General features: G+C 50.1%; 1 protein-coding gene across 2 annotated transcripts in view; it reads left to right on the forward strand.

Annotated features, from left to right (window-relative positions):
* Positions 1–18,561, forward strand: part of DNAJC5 (DnaJ heat shock protein family (Hsp40) member C5) — a 32,109-nt gene extending 13,548 nt beyond the window's left edge. The window contains exons 2-6 of one of the 2 annotated variants that reach the window (XR_008686884.2): positions 12,444–12,561; positions 13,324–13,537; positions 14,184–14,355; positions 14,439–14,511; positions 14,760–18,561. Coding sequence is in view for 1 of the 2 variants with exons in the window: in XM_055433168.2 (XP_055289143.1) it covers positions 12,455–12,561; positions 13,324–13,537; positions 14,184–14,355; positions 14,760–14,863 (597 nt within the window). In the remaining variant the exon portion in view is untranslated. The remainder of the gene's footprint in view (positions 1–12,443; positions 12,562–13,323; positions 13,538–14,183; positions 14,356–14,438; positions 14,512–14,759) is intronic. The other variant, XM_055433168.2, reaches the window with a different exon arrangement.
* Positions 18,562–22,385: the final 3,824 nt, after the last annotated feature.

Here is a 22,385-nt window from a genome sequence, read left to right on the forward strand (position 1 = left end):
CCCAAATGGGATTTGTCCAATACTAGGAATGCGTGAATTATAACTACGTCTAACAAAAACATGTCACAGAAGGCTGCATATACCATATTAAGACCATTTTTTAAAGCTCAAAGAATTAAAACTAATAGATTTTAGGGATAAATTATATGAGGTGAATTTCTTTAAGAAAGAGATTGTAATAACATTGCTTCAGGGTACTGTATATGGAGAGAATGCAGGACGTTTCACAGTTATTGGTAATTTTCTGGGTTTTAATTGAAGGGTGGGATGGTGGTGGCTTTTTTTTTTTTTCTCACAATGCATCATGACTTCCATGTGGCATATCTTCCTTTCTGTGTATCATAAAACATCTAAAACAGAACCAAACAGCCTTCCTTTTAAGATGTTTTCACATCTGTCCTTTCAAAGTATTGCTTTTTCCTCCAGTAGTAGGTTGAATTCAGTAATGACACCTCATGAACAGTCAGCACTTGCTGAGATCACATGTGGGGATCAGTAGTGCACGCCCCTCTCCCCTGATGATGTTTGTCTTCCCCGATCTTGGTTGTGCAGTGAGGATGGGGCTTTATGTCTGTTCATTTGTTTTGTTCACTGCTACCTCCCCAGCTTTGAGAGCAGGTGCTTCATAAACATTTGTTGAACAAACGAACAACACAGACATATGCTCAAGACCCAGGATGGCTCCAGAGGACTCAGTGGGCTCTGCTGCACATCATGCGGGTGCCAGGACAGGCTTCCGGGACCTGGGTGTCACTGCAGGGTTGGGACTCTAAAGGAGAGGCTCCATGTAGGAGGGGGCAGGGCATTAGAGGATCCCGGGTGCTCAGGGTTAGCAGAGCATGTTGTCAGGCCATGAGGCCCAGTTGGTGCAGTGGCAGGAAGAAGCTGGTGTCAGGCTGGGCCTGTGTCCAGAAGGGCCTTGTGGGACGGGCTGGGGGCTGGGCTCTGACACTGCAGCCACTGAGCTGGTGAGGAGGACCTGAGTGGGATATAACAGGAGCAGAGCCATGCTTCACACACCATCCTGGTGACAGCCTGGGGGGACCGGCTGTATCCTCTGAAAGCTTCCTTACCAGACCCTGCCACTTGGGGTTGACGAGCTTGGACTAACTAGAACGCTAACTTTTGAAACCTGTGTGAAATGGTGAGAAATTTTCATTTAATAGTTTTTATGCTTGGACAGCATTTATTCCATGAAAACATCTGTTCAAATCATGTTCATAGCAGCTGTTTTTTTCTTAAAGGGCCAGACAGTATTTTCAGCTTTCTGGTGACAGTCTCTGCTGAGAGTAGCCACAGAATGGAATGATAGGCACATGGATGTTTGTCTGTGTCTCCATGAAAGTTGTGAAAACAAGCACCTGCTCTGGCAGATTGGAGACTTTCATGTTTCATTTGGTTTTCTGGTACTGTCTAATTTATGTTGAGTCACCTTACTTACAGCAGGTGCTCTTCTTACTGCAGGTAAAAGTTGACCACAGCAAGAGGCACACATCTCAGCCGGATCTCAGTGAGTCTGGGTGTGTACACTTGTGAGATCACGACAGATTGTTTTTCCTGTTCTTAATTTTTTTATAAATGGAGTCATTTTGTATTTAGCTTGTTTGTGTAACACGTCGGAGAAGGCAATGGCAAGCCACTCCAGTACTATTGCCTAGAAAGTCCCATGGATGGAGGAGCCTGGTAGGCTGCAGTCCGTGGGGTCGCTAAGGGTCGGACACGACTGAGCGACTTCACTTTCACTTTTCACTTTCCACTTTCACACATTGGAGAAGGAAATGGCAACCCACTCCAGTGTTCTTGCCTGGAGAATCCCAGGGACGGGGAGCCTGGTGGGCTTCCGTCTATGGGGTCACACAGAGTCGGACACGACTGAAGTGACTTAGCAGCAGCAGCAGCAGTGTAACACGTTGTGTTTGAGATTTTATTGCTTGTGTCAGTGTGTCCTCCTTTTTTATTGATGAGTAGTGTTCTGTATGGATTAGACCAGAAATGATCAGTTCCCCTGTTGATGGGCATGTGTGTGGTTTACTTTTCTTAGAGCTGATGTCCACTTCACACAAGACATCCGCTCCGCCCCACCCCACTGCTCCTCTGTACAAAGGGCCACATAAACCCCACAAGCCAAGACTGAAAATTGTGCTCCCACCAGTCCTCTGTGTGTGTTTGGTTTTTTTTTAACAAAAAGGAAAAAAATCATCTATTACCTACATGCTTCCCAAAATGGGAAGCCTGTGGCCTTTGTTCCTTCTAAAGATACTGGTTTCTCTCTGATGTTGTTTGCCCTCCGTCCAGGTAGCTCTTGCTGGTGTTTCTTGTATTTTAGGTTTTGTTATGGGTTTCGTCATGGGTTCTCTTAGTCTCTGTTGGAAAATGTTTTCATTTCAGCCTTTGTTTCTGAGTGATGTTTTTGTTGGAAACAGAATTCTGTGGCCTGACAGGTGTTTTATCTCCGCACCTTCACTTTGGGTGCCACTGCCTTCTGGTTCCTGTGACCTCAGGTGAGGAGAGTTGAGATCATGGCCCACTGCTCTGTAACATGTCCGTTTGCTCTTGAACTCTGGTTTTCAGCAGTGTGGCTGGTGGGTCTTGGCGTGTTGTCTCCGTATTCGTTTGTGCTCTGCAGCCAGGACATCTTACAGTGGGCCTGTGTTGCCTGTTCCCCTCACACTGCTCCAGGGTAGCTGAGCTCATCTGCCTCAGCCACCGCTCCCTGACCTTGGGGTGGATTCTCCTGCCCAGCCCCCAGTGTGCATGTGAATACTTTTGAACCCAGTGATGCTGGAGAAAGGTAAATACCCTTTGCCCTTCGAGACAGATTTGTGTCTGGTGTGCAGAGTCCCTGTCATTGGCACCCAAGCAAAGCACATTGGAATTGGTCTTTGTCAGTTGGGCATAGGGCTGCACTGTTGCTGTGCCAGAGTCCATACCCACCAAGGTGATGGAAGGGACTTCTTCCTCAGGGCCAGTTTGTACTTCGTCTCAGGGGAGAAGCTTGCAAAGGAGGGGTCTCACTTCCCTGTCTTTTGGTAGATGCTGCGGTTGGTGATTGGGGACAGGTTTACAGTGCTGAGCTGTGGCTTGTTGTTTTGACATGCTCATCCTCTGCCCATCCAAATGCCTGGTGCCCTGAACATGCTGAGCAAGTGGTGTCTGGAGCCTGGGAGACCTGAGAACAGTCACATGCTCCCAGCTGGGGTTCTGTGCCCCCTGGGAGTCCTGGGACTGCATGGTGACGGTGGCATTGGATTTGTCTTGTTGATTTAAATTTTCCCGCTTGCCGGCTGGCTGCTTTCCAGGCAAGTTGCCAGAGCTGACAGTGCGTAAACCATGATTGGAAGTAAGCAGACAGGATGACAGTGAGCACTCTGGATGGTTTCTGTAAAAAATCACGTCACCTAGTCCACAGATTTTCCAGCAATTTTTTTGTGGGAGTAGGGGTGGGGATGCAATGCTCTTGCTGCTGTCTGGCTTAATTGCTTCGTGTTGTGAGGAATTTCTTTGAATTTTACCGTCTCAATTGGAAATGCATATTCATAATGTTTCTGGCCCACGTCTTCGTGTTGCATTTATGCCAAGTTAACTTTGAGGACTAAAAAAGAGTCACAGTGACTGCGCCTGCACTTGCTCACAGCACACAAATGTAAGCCCATTCACAAAACCCAACTTCCCGAAAATGACTCACAAGAGAGCCATGACTTGACCCCTGGGGCGAGGGGTATGCTGGTTGCTGTCCTTAGATCTGGTATCTGGGTGCACACTTGTGCACACTTGTTCTCTCAGACACAGTGTGTTTTCATGCCTCAGAGGCAGAAACTTGCAACGTGGTGGTGGAGACTATGGATTTCGGGCCCATGAGCAAGTATTTACTGTCTTGCCCTTTACAAAAAAGCTCGCATGCCAACTCTAGAATGATGATAATCCTTTGACAAATAGCACTGAGCAAGCGTTGACGTTCAGGTCTGTCTGACTTTTACTGTACCCAGCTTGCTGAGACAATTAAATTAGGCTTGAGCTGTCCAGACTGATTGCTGTGCTGTCAGTGATTTTATTCAAATATAAGGTTATTTAGTCCCTTACTCTTATTGTTTGTGATGCCAACTCTAATGATTCAAAAGTGGGATGGAGGGAGTCCACGCAAGGACGTTCTTGGGTTCTTAGGAGGATTTGCAGTTGACTGGACCCTGGTTATCAGGATCCTTCATTTACGGCCCTTTGATTGGCTCACAGCCAAAAACACATACCCAAATGGACAGCTTGCTCTTGAGCGCTGATAAGAAAGGGCACTGTAGGGACTGTTGGAACCTTGCTTATTGTTAGCACACGGAGACAGATCCACACCTCTAGGGCTGAAGGCCCTGAGGACCTTCTGGGAGAAGGCTGAGTGCTCAGTGTGTGCGACAGCCTGGCATGCGGAAGTTGTGTGTACTGGACGTGAGTCATGACAGGCACCTCAAGTTCATGCAGTGCAGAAAAGCCTACAGAAGAACATGATTTCAAAAAAAAAAAAATAGTATGGAAATAGTGGTAGACAACGAAGTATTTTATTTTTTTAAATTATTTATTTACTTTTTATTTTTGGCCATGCTGGGTCTTCATGGCTGTGCATGGGCTTTCTCTAGTTGCGGTGCGCACGGGCTACTCTTCTTATCAGAGCACAGGCTCTAGGAACACAAGCTTCAGTAGTTGTGGCTCTTGGTCTCTAGAGCGAGGGCTCAGTAGTTGCAGCTCACTGGTTTAGTTGCTCCACACTATGTGGAATCTTCCTAGATCAGGGATTGAACCTGTGTCCTCTGCATTGGCAGGTGCATTCCCATACACTGTACCCCCCGGGAAAGTCCAAAAAGAAATATTTTAACCTCTGCTCCCTGGTGCTTCTCAGAAACAACCAGATCACCAGACACATTCTGAAGATACTCATATCATCGTTTAAGTAGAAGTGTTTGTTCCAGTTTTCCTTGAGTTTGGCAAACGAGATGGAGGTGATACCGATGAAATTGCTCCCTCACCTTTACCCAGGGGCAACCGTGGGGCTGCTGCACTGTATCCTCACCCACCGTGTGGTCCAGGAGGTTCACAGTAGGCCTGTTGCTGCTCCTCAGTTGGGTTCTTACATTTCTGTGCATTTGTCACTTGCCTGCATACCTGTCACCCTGGCTTCCCATCTTGACTGACTGGATTTTATCACCAACTTGTTTTTTTTTTTGGAAGCTCTTGGTTCCCAACAGTCTTGATCTGTGTGAGCATGAGCCTGCTCTTCTGTGGGGATAACCTGCCTGGTGGTGACAGTGTCTACTCCGAAGGTCCTGCCCTGCCCCACCACACTCTGGTGCCGAGCGTCACAGGGGCTCCAGCTCCCGGTTGGGGAGGGGAAGCGGTACATACCAGGGACTCAGAACGAGGAACCTGGTTTTTAATCCTTGGGTTTGAAGAGATGTGTTAATTTTTTAATAATATTTTAATTTACTTATTTATTTGGCTGGCTTTCAAGAGGTGTATTTATTATTAAATAAATATTGGCCTTTAAAATTTGGATATAGTTGCTGGCAGTTCATTGAAGTTAAGAAATCTAATTCTAAGGTTTTAATAGTCAGCGGTCTGTCTGTATGTGTGAAGAGGCAGGTGATGAACCACAGAGACTGGCTTACCCTAACTAATCCACATGTGTGTTGTGTTTCCTTGGGGTGGTTTTGTCGTAGACCAGGAAATTCTGCCACTTGGTGCAGGAGCATGGAAGTCTCAGGCATAAGTGGTGCTGGGGAGTCTTGACTTAGATGCTAAAGTTTCACAGGGAGTTCTCATCAGTCACATTAAGTAGCTGGCACCTCTTAAAACTCAACACTGAAAAAACTATCATGGCATCCGGTCCCATCTCTTCATGGCAAATAAATGGGAAAAAAATGAAAACAGTGACAGACTTTATTTTTTGGGTTCCAAAATCACTGAATGGTCACTGCAACCATGAAATTAAAAGATGCTTACTTCTTGGAAGAAAAGCTGTGACAAACCTAGATGGCATATTCAAAAGCAGAGACATCACTTTGCCAACAAAGGTCCGTCTAGTCAAAGCTATGGTTTTTCTAGTAGTCATGTATGGATGTGAGAGTTGGACCATAAAGAAGGCTGAGCACTGAAGAATTGACGCTTTCCAATCGCAGTGCTGGAGAAGACTTTTGAGAGTCCCTTGGACAGCAGGGAGATCAAACCAGTCAATCCTAAAGGAAATCAACCCTGAATATTCATTGGGAAGACTGATGCTGAAACTGAAGCTCCAATACTTTGGCCACCTGATGTGAATAGCCAGCTCATTGGAAAAGATCCTGATGCTGGGAAAGATCAAGGGCAGGAGGAGAGGGGGTCGACTGAGGATGAGATGGTCAGATGGTATCACCAATACAATGAACATGAGTTTTAGCAAAGTCCGGGAGATGGTGAAGGACAGGGAAGCCTGGTATGCTGCAGTCCATGGGGTCACAGAATTGGACACGATTTAATGACTGAACAACAACACAGTTGATGATGTAGTTAACTTCTGTGGAGCAGATACGAAAGTGTTCAGTTCAGTCGCTCAGTTGTGTCCGACTCTTTGCGACCCCATGAATCGCAGCACGCCAGGCCTCCCTCCCTGTCCATCACCAACTCCCGGAGTTCACTCAAACTCATGTCCATCGAGTCGGTGATGCCATCCAGCCATCTCATTCTCTGTCATCCCCTTCTCCTCCTGCCCCCAATCCCTCCCAGCATCAGAGTCTTTTCTAGTGAGTCCACTCTTCGCATGAAGTGGCCAAAGTTTTGGAGTTTCAGCTTTAGCATCAGTCCTTCCAATGAACACCCAGGACTGATCTCCTTTAGAATGGACTGGTTGAATCTCCTTGCAGTCCAAGGGACTCTCAAGAGTCTTCTCCAACACCACAGTTCAAAAGCATCAATTCTTCGGCGATCAGCTTTCTTCACAGTCCAACTCTCACATCCATACATGACCATGAGAAAAACCATAGCCTTGACTAGACGGACCTTGGTTGGCAAAGTAATGTCTCTGCTTTTTAATATGCTATCTAGGTTGGTCATAACTTTCCTTCCAAGGAGTAAGCATCTTTCAATTTCATGGCTGCAATCAGCATCTGCCGTGATTTTGGAGCCCAAAAAAATAAAGTCTGACACTATTTCCACTGTTTCTCCATCTATTTCCTGTGAAGTGATGGGACCAGATGCCATGATCTTAGTTTTCTGAATGTTGAGCTTTAAGCCAACTTTTTCACTCTCCTCTTTCACTTTCATCAAGAGGCTTTTGAGTTCCTCTTCACTTTCTGCCATAAGGGTGGTGTTATCTGCATATCTGAGGTTATTGATATTTCTCCCGGCAATCTTGATTCCAGCTTGTGCTTCTTCCAGCCCAGCATTCGTCATGATGTACTCTGCATATAAGTTAAATAAGCAGGGTGACAATATACAGCCTTGACGTACTCCTTTTCCTATTTGGAACCAGTCTGTTGTTCCATGTCCAGTTCTAACTGTTGCTTCCTGACCTGCATATAGGTTTCTCAAGAGGCAGGTCAGATGGTCTGGTATTCCCATTTCTTTCAGAATTTTCCACAGTTTATTGTGATCCACACAGTCAAAGGCTTTGGCATAGTCAATAAAGCAGAAATAGATGTTTTTCTGGAACTCTCTTGCTTTCTTCATGATCCAGCGGTTGTTGGCAATTTGATCTCTGGTTCCTCTGCCTTTTCTAAAACCAGCTTGAACATCTGGAAGTTCATGGTTCATGTATTGCTGAAGCCTGGCTTGGAGAATTTTGAGCATGAGTTTACTAGTGTGGAGATGCGTGCAGTTGTGCGGTAGTTTGTGCATTCTTTGGCATTGCCTTTCTTTGGGATTGGAATGAAAACTGACCTTTTCCAGTCCTGTGGCCACTGCTGAGTTTCCGAAATTTGCTGGCATATTGATTGCAGCACTTTCACAGCATCATCTTTCAGGATTTAAAATAGCTCAACTGGAATTCCATCACCTCAACTAGATTTGTTCGTAGTGATGCTTCCTAAGACCCACTTGACGTCACATTCCAAGATGTCTGGCTCTAGGTGATTGATCACACCATCGTGATTATCTTGGTTGTGAAGATCTTTTTTGTACAGTTCTTCTGTGTATTCTTGCCACCTCTTCTTAATATCTTCTGCTTCTGTTAGGTCCACACCATTTCTGTCCTTTATCGAGCCCATCTTTACATGAAATGTTCCCTTGGTGTATCTTAATTTTCTTGAAGAGATCTCTAGTCTTTCCTATTCTGTTGTTTTCCTCTGTTTCTTTGCATTGATCACTGAGGAAGGCTTTTCTTATCTCTCCTTGCTATTCTTTGGAACTCTGCATTCAGATGCTTATATCTTTCCTTTTCTCCTTTGCTTTTCGCTTCTCTTCTTTTCTCAGCTATTTGTAAGGCCTCCCCAGACAGCCGTTTTGCTTTTTTGCATTTCTTTTCCATGGGGATGGTCTTGGTCCCTGTCTCCTGTACAGTGTCACAAACCTCCGTCCATAGTTCCTCAGGCACTCTATCTATCAGATCTAGTCCCTTAAATCTATTTCTTTCTTCTACTGTATAATCATAAGGGATTTGATTTAGGTCATACCTGAATGGTCTAGTGGTTTTCCCTACTTTCTTCAATTTCAGTCTGAATTTGGCAATAAGGAGTTCATAATCTGAGCCACAGTCAGCTCCTGGTCTTGTTTTTGCTGACTGTATAGAGCTTCTCCATCTTTGGCTGCAAAGAATATAATCAGTCTGATTTTGGCATTGACCATCTGGTGATGTCCATGTGTTGAGTCTTCTCTTGTGTTGTGAAAGAAGGTGTTTGCTATGAGCAGTGCGTTCTCTTGGCAAAACTCTATTAGCCTTTGCCTTGCTTCCTTCCGTTCTCCAAGGTCAAATTTGCCTGTTATTCCAGGTGTTTCTTGACTTCCTACTTTTGCATTCCAGTCCCCTATAATGAAAAGGACATCTTTTTTGGGTGTTAGTTCTAAAAGGTCTTGTAGGTCTTCATAGAACCGTTCAACTTCGGCTTCTTCAGCGTTATTGGTTGGGTCATAGGCTTGGATTACTGTAATATTGAATGGTTTGCCTTGGAAACGAACAGAGATCATTCTGTCATTTTTGAGATTGCATCCAAGTACTGCATTTCAGACTCTTTTGTTGACCATGATGGCTACTCCATTTCTTCTAAGGGATTCCTGCCCACAGTAGTAGATATAATGGTCATCTGAGTTCAGTTCACCCATTTCAGTCCATTTTAGTTCACTGATTCCTAGAATGTCGACGTTCAGTTTTGCCATCTCCTGTTTGGCCATTTCCAATTTGCCTTGATTCATGGACCTAACATTCCAGGTTCCTGTGCAATATTGCTCTTTGCAGCATTGGACCTTGCTTCTATCACCAGTCACATCCACAACTGGATATTGTTTTTGCTTTGGCTCCATCCCTTCATTCTTTCTGGATTTATTTCTCCACTGATCTCCAGTAGCATATTGGGCATTAGTTATTGATATTTTTCTGTGGGTAGGGTGTAAAAGGGTTATTCAGTAGGAACTGAGTAACTGAGAATAAAAAGTAATTTGTCAAAGTTGTATTCTCTAGAACAGTTCCTCAGGACCAAAAAAATTACTTAGCAAGTAGTAAATAAACTTGACACAGTCATGTTACTTCTGCTGTAGAGTAAATTCTTAGTAATGGAGACTTGACGAGAATATGCTGTCATTAACGTCTTTGAGGGTCCTGAGCTCCCTGCAGGCCCTGCCCTGGTAGTGGGGAGGTATGTCCTTGTTTCTAATCCAGATGAGGAGGTAAATGCCGAGTGCTGCAGTGACCTGGTCATGCCGACAGCTGGAAGCTGTTAGAACTGGGCTTACGCTGGTTCCAGAGCCCATCAGCTGTGGGCTGGCGGTGAGGCTCGACAGTGGCACAGCAGCGTCACCGCGTTCTCTGTGCCCTTTGGTTTGGCTCGGGTCCTGACCCCACCTCTCTCTGTTTCTGTCTGAGCCTGTGGCAGTTGTCAGTCGTGCCTGGGGGAGCCCAGCCCCCGAGGAACCCAGTCTGGAGGGAGTTCCCGTGCTTGTCCTGGTTGTGATCAGAAGTGACCCTCCTCTAAAGCGGCTGCCGTCCCTCTTCTTACCACATGTTTTCCTTTTCCTGTTTCTTGATTTCCTTCCTCATTTTGCTGAAATGCTGTCCAAGATCATTGGTTCGTTCAGGATATGCAAGCTGTGCTTTTCCCGAACTCCTGCATTTAAACATTCTTCTGACTTACACCTTGTTGATGATGGACTCCTGGGACAAAACTTCTTTCTCCTTAGAGCTGGAAGCATGTTTTGTTTGGGGAAGTTCTCAGTGCCCAGGACATGGACGTTTGACCTTGCTGCTCTGCTCAGTGGGGCTGCAGTTTGCACACTTGTGTTTTCTGTCAGCACTGATGTTGTTTTTGGTTGCCCATTTCTTTCTCAGTTGGCTGTATTTTTTGCCTTTCAAATTCCCGCTAGATGGAGCCTCTCATTTTCTATTTTCCATATGCTGGTTCTCTTCTGATGCTCCCTGAATCGTGCCTCCTCTGTGCTCTGGCCTCTAGCCATTACAGGCAGTTGTGCCCTCTGCTTTGTTGACGGCTTCCCTGCTCAGATAGTGATTTCCGGAGCCTGTGTTCTCTTTCTGTGCTCATTGTGGTCATAGCTTGCTGTAATTTCAGTTTCTGAGGATAGTAGAACTGTTTGAGGCAGTTTTAGGTTTACACCAAAATTGAGTAGACTGCTCAGAGAGTTGCCTTGTACTTCCTGCCCCTGCCCCCAGTCCCAGTGTTTTGGCATTGAGTGGTGCATTGTTTAGAGTGATGATCTAACATTGATACAGATTAACTCAAGTCCACAGTTTATATCAGGGCTCACTCTTGGTGTTGCACGTTCTTCAGATTCTGACAAATGTATGATGATGTGTATGTTGCATTGTGGTATCAGAATAGTTTCACTGCCAAAAACCCTCTGTGCTCTGCCTGTTCATCCTCCCTGCCCCCAGCCCCTGGTAAACACCGGTCTTTCTACTGTCTTCATAGGTTTGTCTTCTCCAGAGTGTTAGAGTGGTAGAATCCTACAGTGTGTGTGTAGCTCCTTCTGATCGGCTTCTTTCACTGAGTTAAATGCGTTTAGGCTCCTCTGTGTCTTTTCATGGTTTGATAGCTCATTTCAGTCAGTGCTAAGTAATACTCCACTGTCTGGATGTACCACAGTTTTTTATCCATCACTTGCTGAAGGACATCCTGGTTGCTTCTGAGTTTTGAAAACTATGATATATATATATACCAACTTATTTTTAAGTAGTAGCTTATAATCACACACAGATTATTATATTAGTAATGAATTTAGAAATTATGTCCTCTTTGAACTGCATGTTATTTCGAAGTGTATTGTTTTAATAGTAAACACTGAGGTTTTCCTAGATACTTTCCTTTTGGGTCTCTAATCTGTTCCTGTTGGGGACATACTGTATACGATTTCAGTCCATTTAATTTAATTTTATTTTATTTTGGCTGTGCGGGTCTTCATTGCTGCACACAGGCTATTCTCTAGTTGCGGTGCACAGGCTTCTTGCTGCAGCGGCTTCTCTTGTGGAAGAGCACAGGCTCTAAGCTGCAGCTCAGCTGTTGTGGCGCATGGGCTTAGTTGCTCCACAACATGTGAAATCCTCGGACCAGGGATTGAACCGTGTCCCCTGCATGAGCAGGCAGATTGTTTACTGCTGAGCCACCAGGGAAGCCCTCTGTCCATTTAGATTTTTGGAAGCTTTTTAAGGCCCATCATGTGAAAGTGTAAGTTCTGTGGATGTGGGTGTCATACAGGTAATTGGGTAATGTTGGTTGATAGTGTTCTTCAGATTGTTGGCATTTTTCCTAACTGTGTGTATTTCTGTTCTGTCAGTTTCTGAGACAGGGGTGTTAAGATTTTTGTGACTGTGAAATTGTCTGCTTCTCCCCTTATTTGTCAAAACTTGCTTTATGTATTTAGAGACCCTGTTTTTAAAGTGTGTCTCTTGTATTTTTATCCATTTGATAGTGTCTTTGTTTTATTGGAGCTTTTCATCTATAGAGTTTCCTTTTCATTTTTCTTTCAGCTTTCTAGCTAGGCCCCCTTATGTCTTTACTTAGAGGTTGCTCAAGGATTGTGGTAAACACACTTAAATTTTTATAGCCTACTTAGGGTGACAATATTGTAGCAGTCAGAAACTGCCCCTTACCTTAACGTGGTACCACTCATCACTGCTTTCTGCTGTAGATGAATGTGTTATATTTGTGTATGTTGTGACCCCCACAAAGTGCTGCAATTTTTTGCCTAAAATAGAATCAAGTCTGTCTGCTCTTCGCTGGGAATTTTAATCTGTACTTTTTGATATTTTCTCTGTGTTCTCCTCATAGACTAGCGTGCCATGGCAGACCAGAGACAGCGCTCACTCTCTACCTCTGGGGAGTCCCTGTACCATGTGCTGGGGCTGGACAAGAACGCAACCTCGGATGACATTAAGAAGTCGTACCGGTAAGAGGCCTCCACCCCAGCAGCTCCTGCATGGCTGTCTTATATCCCTGTTTCCCTGGCCTACTTGCAGGGTCACAGTAGCAGTTCTATTGCATCTCGTGATTGTTACCTTAATGCTTTCTGGGCAACAGAAAACAGTCCCTTGTATAAATAAATTAAAAAACAAAAAAACCTGCAGCCCCTTACATAAATAAATTTAAAAAAAACAACAACTAAACAGCTCCTTAGGTCATTTGAACTCCCTGCCCTGGAGCAGAGGCCTGGGGGCAGGTCTGAGTGTGCTGAGCTGTGACTGTGGGTTAGTCTCCACACCCTGGGGCCACCTTCCCTCTGAGCTTGCCCCACCCCCACCCTGTGCAGTGTCTCTAAGACTCTGTCATTATGCAACCACCTGACACAGTCCTTTATGATCTCTGTTATCTCCTTATCAGACACATTTAAAAAGCCGGGTCCCTGCCCTTGCCTCCATTTGACAAATGTTCCATGAGCGTCCAGGACACTAGAGGGCAGCAGCGGGGTTGGCAGCTCCTGGGGGAGATCAGAGCAGGCCTACCCAGGCCAGCTGCTTGCAAGTCACCCACAGGGCACCTGCTCCTCTGTGGATGGCTCTGGACGATTGCAGAAATTTCTGTTGACCCTGGCATTCTTGAGTTCTGTGGAAAGTTAGAAAGGGAGCTGGTGATGGGTAAATGTGTCTCTGCTAGCCCTCCGTCCAGTGGGTGAATACAAAATGCACAACCAGCAGATGGTTTTGGTTTGCAGGAAGCTGGCCTTGAAATACCACCCTGACAAGAACCCTGATAACCCAGAGGCTGCAGACAAGTTTAAGGAGATCAACAACGCCCACGCCATCTTGACGGACGCCACGAAAAGAAACATCTACGACAAGTACGGCTCACTTGGGCTCTACGTGGCCGAGCAGTTCGGGGAGGAGAACGTGAACACCTACTTTGTGCTCTCCAGCTGGTGGGCCAAGGTGAGGCTGCGACTCCCACACTCACATCCTGGCGGGTGGGTCTGGGAATGTGGCAGGCTCCTCATGCCTGTGGATACAGGCAAAGGTCCAGTCCCAACAGCTTTTGCTGGCCTGGCGGCCTGCCTGCAGCTGACCTGGATGCACGGAGTGGGGCCTGTGCTGAGGGGTGGCATCCACAGCATTTTCTTTTATGAGTTGCTGTGATAGAAACAGGAAACAAACTTTTGTCATCACAGTGTGGAGAGATTTGGTTTTGTTATTGAGAAGATGTGTTTGAAATGTCTAGCTTGAGAAACTTGAAAAGATAGTATTGTTTTATATGTTAGCATTACTTGGTTTCATGATTTTATTCAAAGCATCTGCCGTGTAAGGCCCGAGAACATGGCTCACAGCCGGGCACTGCACTGTTGGAAGCCAGTCTGGTGGCTGCCAGTCTCCCTTTCCCCCTCCCTCCCTTCAGAATTTACTCTTCCTTATGCAGCTGGTCTTTCTCTCTGTCTTTCCTGCCTTCCTGTCTTAATATTCTTTATTCTTCTTGATCTGGGAAAGAATCCACTGTTGGTTGAGGACCCCTCTATAGCTGGGGTGGGCGGAGGTGAGGGCCAGGCCCCGGCTTCCTCACACAGCCCTGTCCCTCTCCCCCCAGGCCCTGTTCATCTTCTGCGGGCTCCTCACTTGCTGCTACTGCTGCTGCTGCCTCTGCTGCTGCTTCAACTGCTGCTGTGGCAAGTGCAAGCCCAAGGCGCCGGAGGGTGAGGAGACCGAGTTCTATGTGTCCCCCGAGGACCTGGAGGCGCAGCTGCAGTCCGACGAGAGGGGTGAGTGCGCCCACCGCCCGGGTGGTGCGCGAGGGGCAGGGCCGGAGCGGGCCCTGAACGTGTCGCCCTGTCTCGTCAAACAGGAGGGCACTGACACTGTGCGGGAGTGTTTGTGGTGGCAGCGGGACGGTTGAGGTGTGAACGTGGACGCTGGAGGTAAAGCAGGCTCGGAGGGCTGTCCCCGCCGTGGACTGTGGTGGCCGAGTAGGCGGGGAGGGCCGAGGGCCGAGGCCACTGAGGAAGGTCGTGTGGGGCAGAGGTCCAGGCAGCCTCACCCTTCCGAGTGCTTGTCCTACAACCTCTGACCCCAGTCGAGCCACCAGGCGGCCGAGCGTGTCACACAGTGTCGGGGGCTGTGAAGCTCACCGGCCTGACCTCACACCATGCATGTCGCTTGCTTGCAGAGGCCGCAGACACGCCAATCGTCATCCAGCCGGCGTCTGCCACGGAGACCACCCAACTCACGGCTGACTCCCACCCCAGCTACCACACCGACGGGTTCAACTAAGTCCAGGATCAGTCAGCACCCAGCCACTCAACCTTAGAATCATGAACTGTAGTCACAGAGATGGCGTGGGAGCCGCCCTGGCCCCAGGAGGGCCGCGCCGACCCGCCTCTGTGCCCGCCCATCCACCCCCGACACATGAAGTGCGTAGCATGCAGTATTTAAAGCAGTTTAGCTACGGTCTTCTTCATTTTCTGTTGTTTCCTTTTTTAATAGCATGTATGGGTTATGTCCATGTCTGTCTGTGTTGTGGGCGTGTTGCAGCCAGACCGCAATCACCAGACGTGGGGCTGCCTCAGGACTCTCAGGCATGTTGACGTGGCGGGTGGATGGCCCTTGTGGTCTCTCACGGCCAGGTGGGCTCAGGCAGGATGGGCACTCCATTTCCTGATTTCATGGGGGCCTGAGGCAGGTGCTGCCTGATGAAAGCTATGGGGTCTGCCCCCTGCCCTGTCTGCCTACCTTGTGGCCACAGGCAGGGCCTCTGGACTCCCTTGACAGGAAGGAGCTGGGCCTGACTCCCAGTCCCAGGGTGTTACCCTGTGGTACTCATGCTCACCTCATCTGCTTCGCCTCAAGGCAGGTATTCCCGTATCTGACTTGAGGCCCCTGTGCTTCGAGTGTGCTCTCTCCCCAGATGGGACGTCCCTGCAACCTCCATGCTCCCCTTCCCTGCACTGCCCTCCACATTCCTTCAGGCCCACCTGGCCTCTTTGTAATCCTTTCTTGGACCTCCAAGAACCACAGATGGTATCAGCGGCCCAATTAGTGGTAGTCAGAGGGGCTGAATCCAGGCTGCCAATGGCGAGTGGGCTGCATAGCCCTCCTAATTCCTTCCCCCACCCCACCTCCAACCCACTTTCCTCCACTTGCTCCCTTTGGCCATTTTGGATGGTTTGGGCAGTTAAGAGACGTCAAGCTCATGGAGGAAGGACCAGCTGGACCAAAGGCACAATCCGGGCAGAGGGTCAGTCCCCAGGAGGCCTCGGTGCCCTTGGCTCATTCACCTGCAGCCAGACCACAGAAGCCCTCTCACCTCTGTCTCAGCACCACCACCTATGGACTGTCAGAAGCCAGTCTGTCTTGTCTGCGTCCAGCCCTGGGGGTAGTCCACCACTGTGAGGACTTGGAGACATGCTTGTGCTGGGCCTGTGCCAGACCTGCACCTGGAGACCTGTGTGGCCCAAGGAGGCCTGCCTGGTTTCTGCAGAATGAACCTAGTGACCACTGGACTCCTCCTCAGTGCCCAGTGGGAGAGGCTGTGGGCAGGAGCTGCCCGTGAGGAGGTCAGACGCACCAGGACACCCTCCCAGAGCCACTGTCCCCCACCCCACCTGCCCACCCCTGGCCCCAGCTCACTCGCTGTGCTGTGCTCTGCAGTCACCAGGTCCAGAGGCACTTAATGGTATTGTTTTATTTGGGGTTTTGCCTGTGACAGTGATCATGAAGACATTCAGTGAGAGGTGAGATAAATGCACTGGTATTAAATTAGAAATAACCTGCTAAAATCAGGCTTCTTAAAAGAACAAGGAATCGGTTATTTGACCTGTCCTGGACCAAGGAGGAGGCTGGTCTTTGATGCCAGCCCCAGGCAGACATCAAGAATTCAGCCTGAGAGCAGGCCCTTGTCAGCCATCCTGTTTCTGGAAATAGCTTAGGAAATGAGTTGTTTTTCCCCGAATGGCCAAAAAACAAGTTCATAGCTTGGACTCTAGCAGGCAGGCAGCCGCCCCTTCTGCAGTGACTATGTTGTTGCTTTGTGGGTGGAAACTCCAAGACCCACCCCCCACACATCAGGGTGAGTCCCTTGCCAGGTGTGTCTCAGTTCCGGAATCTTACTGCTCATCTGCTAGAAACGTGACGATCCCCTGGAGACCAGGGTGCCATGGAAAAGGGGCAGGTCTGCAAGTTTGTTGAACCCAGTCTCCCACAGGATTGCAAAAATCTAGTAAATCATGACAGTGACAACGGTTCTGGTAATGGAGATGATTGCACGAGGCCCAGGTCCCCAGGGAGCCAGCACCTGCTGGGTCTCGACCACACCCCCTCACCTGACCCTGACTCAGACCCTTCTGTGTGTCTGCTTTGTTGATCTGGAAGCAGAAAAAGTCTTCTCGGCACCTTCAGGCACTCCCCCTGAGTGGAGACCTAGGTCCCTGGCTGTGTTCCCCTGTTTCTTGTGGCCCGGGTTTCCCTGGTGAGCAGGGTATTGTGTCTGGAGCATCCCCTGTTGTTATGAGCAGAGGGGACGACCCTCTGCCTGCTGTGGTGGGAAAGCAGAAGTGCTGTGGCTAGTACTGGGGTGCCCTGCGGTGCTGCAGGGGCATGGGAGTGGCTGAGGGATGGTCAGAGGCTGGTGGCCTGTAGATTTCTGTTTCCACTTGGTGACGTGGTCTCTTGTCTTCCTTGGGCGTTATTCTGTTTTCAAATCGCTTCAGGCATTACTGCTCGTGCGTGAGCCTTTCTGCTTCTCTGATCAGTCAAGCAGCCAGCACCACGAGGAACCGTTAGGGAACACGGACGTGGCGCTCCTGCCCCGGGTGGGGCGGAGGACCTGTTCCAGGGAAGATGGGCAGCCTCCCTGGCACCTGGTGTGAGGCCTCCACTGAGTGGGTGGGTGCCCAGAGCCTGGGGGCCCTGTCCGCCCTTCCCTGGCTCTCAGCAAGCCCCGCCAGGGACACAGTTTGCTTGTGGGGTGTGGTGAGGGGGCATGAAAAGTGACTGATCTCATTCCTTTCCCAGTATTCTGAGCTGTGAACCCATGTGACACAGGACTCCTGTTCTGCTCTTTTGGTTGTGACTCCTCCTGTGGAATTGGCAAAAGCTACATTTTTACTGTCCTTTCAAGCACGGTTGGCGTCGTCTCTGCTGTAGGTGTGGGCAGTGTGTGTACATATGTGTATATGTATATATCACCCAGCAGCGTGACTGCTGCCGTCCAGGGCGAAGCGACAGTACAATAAACGTTGGCTCCAAAACTGCCTCTGGTTTCTTGATCAGTGGGCAGGAGCAGGGGTCTGGGCAAGCTGGCCTGCTGTGCACAGAAGGAAACCCCGACCCTGCTGTATTCTGGGATAGGTGTGGGTGGCAGGCCAGGTGTCGGCCTCTCGGGGTGGGGGGCAGGGCTGCCTCCCATCCCTGGGAACTCACCTGACCCCCGAGGTGAGTGTTTCATGACACTCAGACGTGGCTAGAAACCCCTCCCTCCTTTGAAACATTAAAACCCATTTTCTAGGCACCAGATACAACTAGTGACAAAGCCGCATTCCTAGGGGTCTCTGTCCTGACCCCAGACCCACCCAGAGGGTCCCTGTGAGGTAGGAGATAGATGGGCTCCAGCTTGGACATTTGCTCTCCTACCTCGCCTGGGGAAAGAGGCTGGGCCTGGGTCCTGTGCGCAGCAACTTCTGGTCGATTTTGTCTCCTTGGAGATGGGATGGTGTTTCGGGTGGGCAAGGGAAGCAGTTTACACTGAAATCTGTATACATTGTGGTTTAGAAGCTAAATGCAGGTGCATGGACCACAGTCGTCTGTGTGCTGGTTTGTCCTGCTGCTGGGGTCCGACCTCTGCCCTGAGCCCGTGCACACACCTGGGGCTGGGCTGGGGGTCACGGAGGTTTCCCATGGTGATGGTCTCTATGTCTGAATGTTGACCTATAATAAAGATTACTTGTAAAAAAATAAATGTTTTCACTGCAGAACAGGTGTATGTCTTATTTAATGATCCCTGCATAATCCTGTTTTGGGGGGAGTCTTACACTCTGGGAGCATCTGATCTCCTTGGCCCTCCTGATGGCAGGGAGAGAGGGGCAGGTGACATCCTGTGCCCCACTGGGCACCCCTGGACACAGTACAGGCAGCTGCCTTTGTGCCTGTCTCCTCACCCCAAGACAAGCAACCAGTCTTGGGCTCTTGCAGGAGGTGCCATCTCTGCCCCGTGGTGTGCATGTCTGGGCGTTCACCTCCACCATGTGTGCCTTCTCACATCAGGATGGCTCAGACCCTGGGGACCCTGGCATTAGGTTGCAGAGGCCACCCTAACCCACATGGCCCCTCGGTCTGACTCCCTGGCCCCACAGCATGGTAGGGAGCAGCTGCCTCCAGAAACACCAGTCTTCAGCTGCAGGTGCCACCTTCCACGTCCCAGTGGGTATTGGCCCCTCTTGGCTGTGCTCCTCAGGTGGGGGTGCTGGTCTTCTTTCTGTGTCTTTGGTCTTAGTGAAGAGCAAGGCAGAAATGATTTGAAAAAGTTAGAGCATAAAAATAATAATAAACACCTTGAAGCGCTATTTGGACATAACAAACATGAAGTAATTTAGATTTTCCACAAGAAGGTATGACAAGGACTTCCTTGGTGGGCCAGTGGAATTTTTTTTGTCAAAAAGAGGATTTCCTTGGTGGCACAGTGGATCAGAATCCACCAGCCAGAGTAGAGGACACGGGTTCAACCCCTGGTCCAGGAAGATTTCACATGCCATGGAGCTACTAAGCCTGTGTGCCACAACTCCCAAAGCCCGAATGCCCTGGAGCCTGCACACCGAAACTCCTGAGCCTGAGTGCTGCAACTACTGAAACCTGTGCGTCTGGAGCCTGTGCTCCACACGAGAAGCCACTGCAACGAGAAGCCCATATACCTCAATAAAGAGCAGCCCCCACCCACCACAACTAGAGAGAGCCTGTGCAAAGCAAGGGAGATCTAGAACAGCCAAAAATTAAAGGGAAGACATAATAAAGACCCCTTTGTACTTCTTTCCCGGGGATCCACAGGTGGACACTAAGCACTTCAGCCCACTTCTGTTTATGGTTTTAAACCCTGCCTACCAGTGTCTAGGTAGCTGAAGTTCCAACACTTTGGCCACCTGATACAAAGAGCTGACTCACTGGAAAAGACCCTGATGCTGGGAAAAAGACAGGACAAGAGGAGAAGGGAGTGACAGAGCGATGAGATGGTTGGATGGCATCAGTGACTCAATAGACATGAGTTTGAGCAAGCTCAGGGAGATAGTGATGGACAGAGAAGCCTGGTGTGCTGCAGTTCATGTGGCTGCACAGTCAGACACGACTTAGCTACTTACTGAACAACAACCAGTATCAGCATCTATAAAATGTACCACTGATTTCTAAGATTTACATAAATTGTACAGCATTAAATCACTGTGAGTGTTCATTCAGTGTAGGTTTTTTTTTTAATCCATGTGGCTACATCTAGTTCTGGTTATTTTAATTTCTATACAGCATATATGAATCAACCACAAGTGGCTGGTGGTCTTGTAACTTGAGGACACAGGTGGTTTTACTTCCTGGCTGATGAAGCAGAGCTGCGCTACCCTGGCCAGGGACTACCACTGGGCAGCGTCTGGAAACCTTCCCGTGATTGGTGGCCCCAAACGCCCTGCACATTCACAGAGGGGAAGACCCCTTCCTGTCTCCCTGCCAGCCTTAGCATCCTCAGACGTTTTTCCTCATTTTCAGTATTTTCTACCTGAGATACTAACAGAAATAGGACGTGACAACACAAAACCAGTGCATAATGATGGGCATTTAGAGTGGTGGGCAATGGGACCTCCGCCCCTCCTGGCCCTTGTTTAGGAGGACTGAAGGCCCCGGGCATGGATGAAGTCCCCCCAGTGCCCTTTGCTCTTCTGTGCCCAGTCCTAGGACCCTGGGCTCTTAGCAGAAGTCGTGGTCGCAGAGTGTGGGTACGGTCTTAGGTACACCTCCCACACCCCGGGGAAGTACCGAAAGGCAGCCCCGCCCAGCAGGTGTCTGGCGTGTGGCGCGTGGCCACGAGGAGGGGCGCGTCTGCCCTGGGGATGTGGGCAGTGGCGGCGGCTCGCGTCTCCCCACTCGCTCCCGGCAGACCTGGCGCAGGTAATCTGCGTCCAGGTAGGTTGAGCGCGGGGCCGTATCGCGTGGGCTCCCCTGCGCTGGCTCCGAGGCAGCCCGCCTCTTCCCCCGCCTACGTTGCTTTCGACGTCACCGCGTGAAGCGCTTTATTTCAGGAACCCAAGCGGCAGCCGCAGACGAAGGCCCCGCGACGGGCCAGCGGTCCCGGGAGTTCTGGTTTAAGGAAACCCGGCAACAACTTGGTAAGACGCGGCCCGGAGGGGAGCGCGGGCCACGTGGGCGCGGGGGGCCGGACGCGCCCGCAGTCACCTCCCTCTTGGAGTAGCTGCTCCGGTGTCGGTCGGTCTCAGGGCCCCGAGGACACCGCGCGGCCCGTCCCGGCGGGAAGATCCCATCGCTATGCGGCAACCCCTGTCCCTGGCGCGACCGGTCATCCATCCTCTCCAAGTCCTGAGGACTGGGCTTCCTCGGTCTCAGGGAGGCCCCCTGCTGAGGCTCCCCAGAACTTCGGGGGGCCCCGAGGCAGCACTCGCGGCGCCCTGGACCGCGGCTCCTTCCAGTCCTGTCCGCTGTCTTTCTGTCCGGGAGCGCGGCCCCCAGCAGGCCCGGGCCGGGATGCTCGGCTCGCGCTGGGATATTCGGCTCGCGCTGGGATATTCGGCTCGCGCTGGGATATTCGGCTCGCTCTGGTACTAGGGGGCGTGGTGGCGGTTGGGGAGGGTCCAAGCCAGCGCCAGTCCCACCCCCAGACACGTGACGCCGGGGCGGTTCTCGGCCCCAAGTTGGAAGCCAGCTGGTGAGCACCCGCGCCCAGGGCCTCGCCAGGGAACTAGGCCCACCCACCTGTCCGCCGCCCCAGCGGATGTATCCTAGCTCTGCTCGCCAGGGCTCCAAACTAGGGCCCTCCTCGGGGTCACACAACCGGGTCCCCGCGAATGCCGTTGCTAGTTGCCCTTTTCTCACCCTTCTAAGCACAGCTAAAACCCACCTGCTGCCCCTGCCCTGTTCCTTCAGAAGTGAATCCACAGCCCCCTCCCTTCCGGCCACCGCCCCAGCTCTCAGCTTGACTTTGGAGGGTCTGGAAGTCTCCCAGCACCATGCAGCCTGCCCTGCAGCGTCTCTGGCTGCCTCGTGCAGGGGCTCAGCCCTGAAACAAGTACAAACGACCCTTCCTGGGACTCACCCTGGAGCACTTAGGGCTGTATCAAGCCAAACCCAGGACACTGGCATCTGGCGGTTTCTTCTTGACTCCTGGTGTCCCAGCGGAGAACTGAGACACTCTGATGGGTGGAGTCCTTCCCCAGACAGTACCCACCCTTCTGCTGGAGTCCATGTGCCCCTCGCTGCTGTTGGGGAGGGGACGGCACCTTGCGGGCTGACAAACCTGAGATTGTCGCTGGATGCTCACCATTCTCAGGTTGGACAGTCCTGAAGGCACTGCCCAGGCGGCTGATGGGGCTTCCACAGGCACATTGCTCTTTGGGGTTCCTCACCCTGTGTCCCAGGAGCCTCTGGACAAGTGAGGGAGGGGCTCGGGGTCTGTCCTGGCCCAGGCTCTGAGGGTCTCTCCAGGCTGCAGGCCCACCCTCAGCTACTCCCCAGGTTCGTCCCCCACCCCCTGGCCTCTGCTGGGCTCACAGCAGCCCAGGTGCCCAGAGAGCAACACAAGGGGCCACTC

The sequence above is a fragment of the Moschus berezovskii genome, chromosome 15 (assembly GCF_049115385.1).
Source record: "Moschus berezovskii isolate FMDL1 chromosome 15, NW_MosBer_1.0, whole genome shotgun sequence".
Lineage (NCBI taxonomy): Eukaryota > Metazoa > Chordata > Mammalia > Artiodactyla > Moschidae > Moschus > Moschus berezovskii.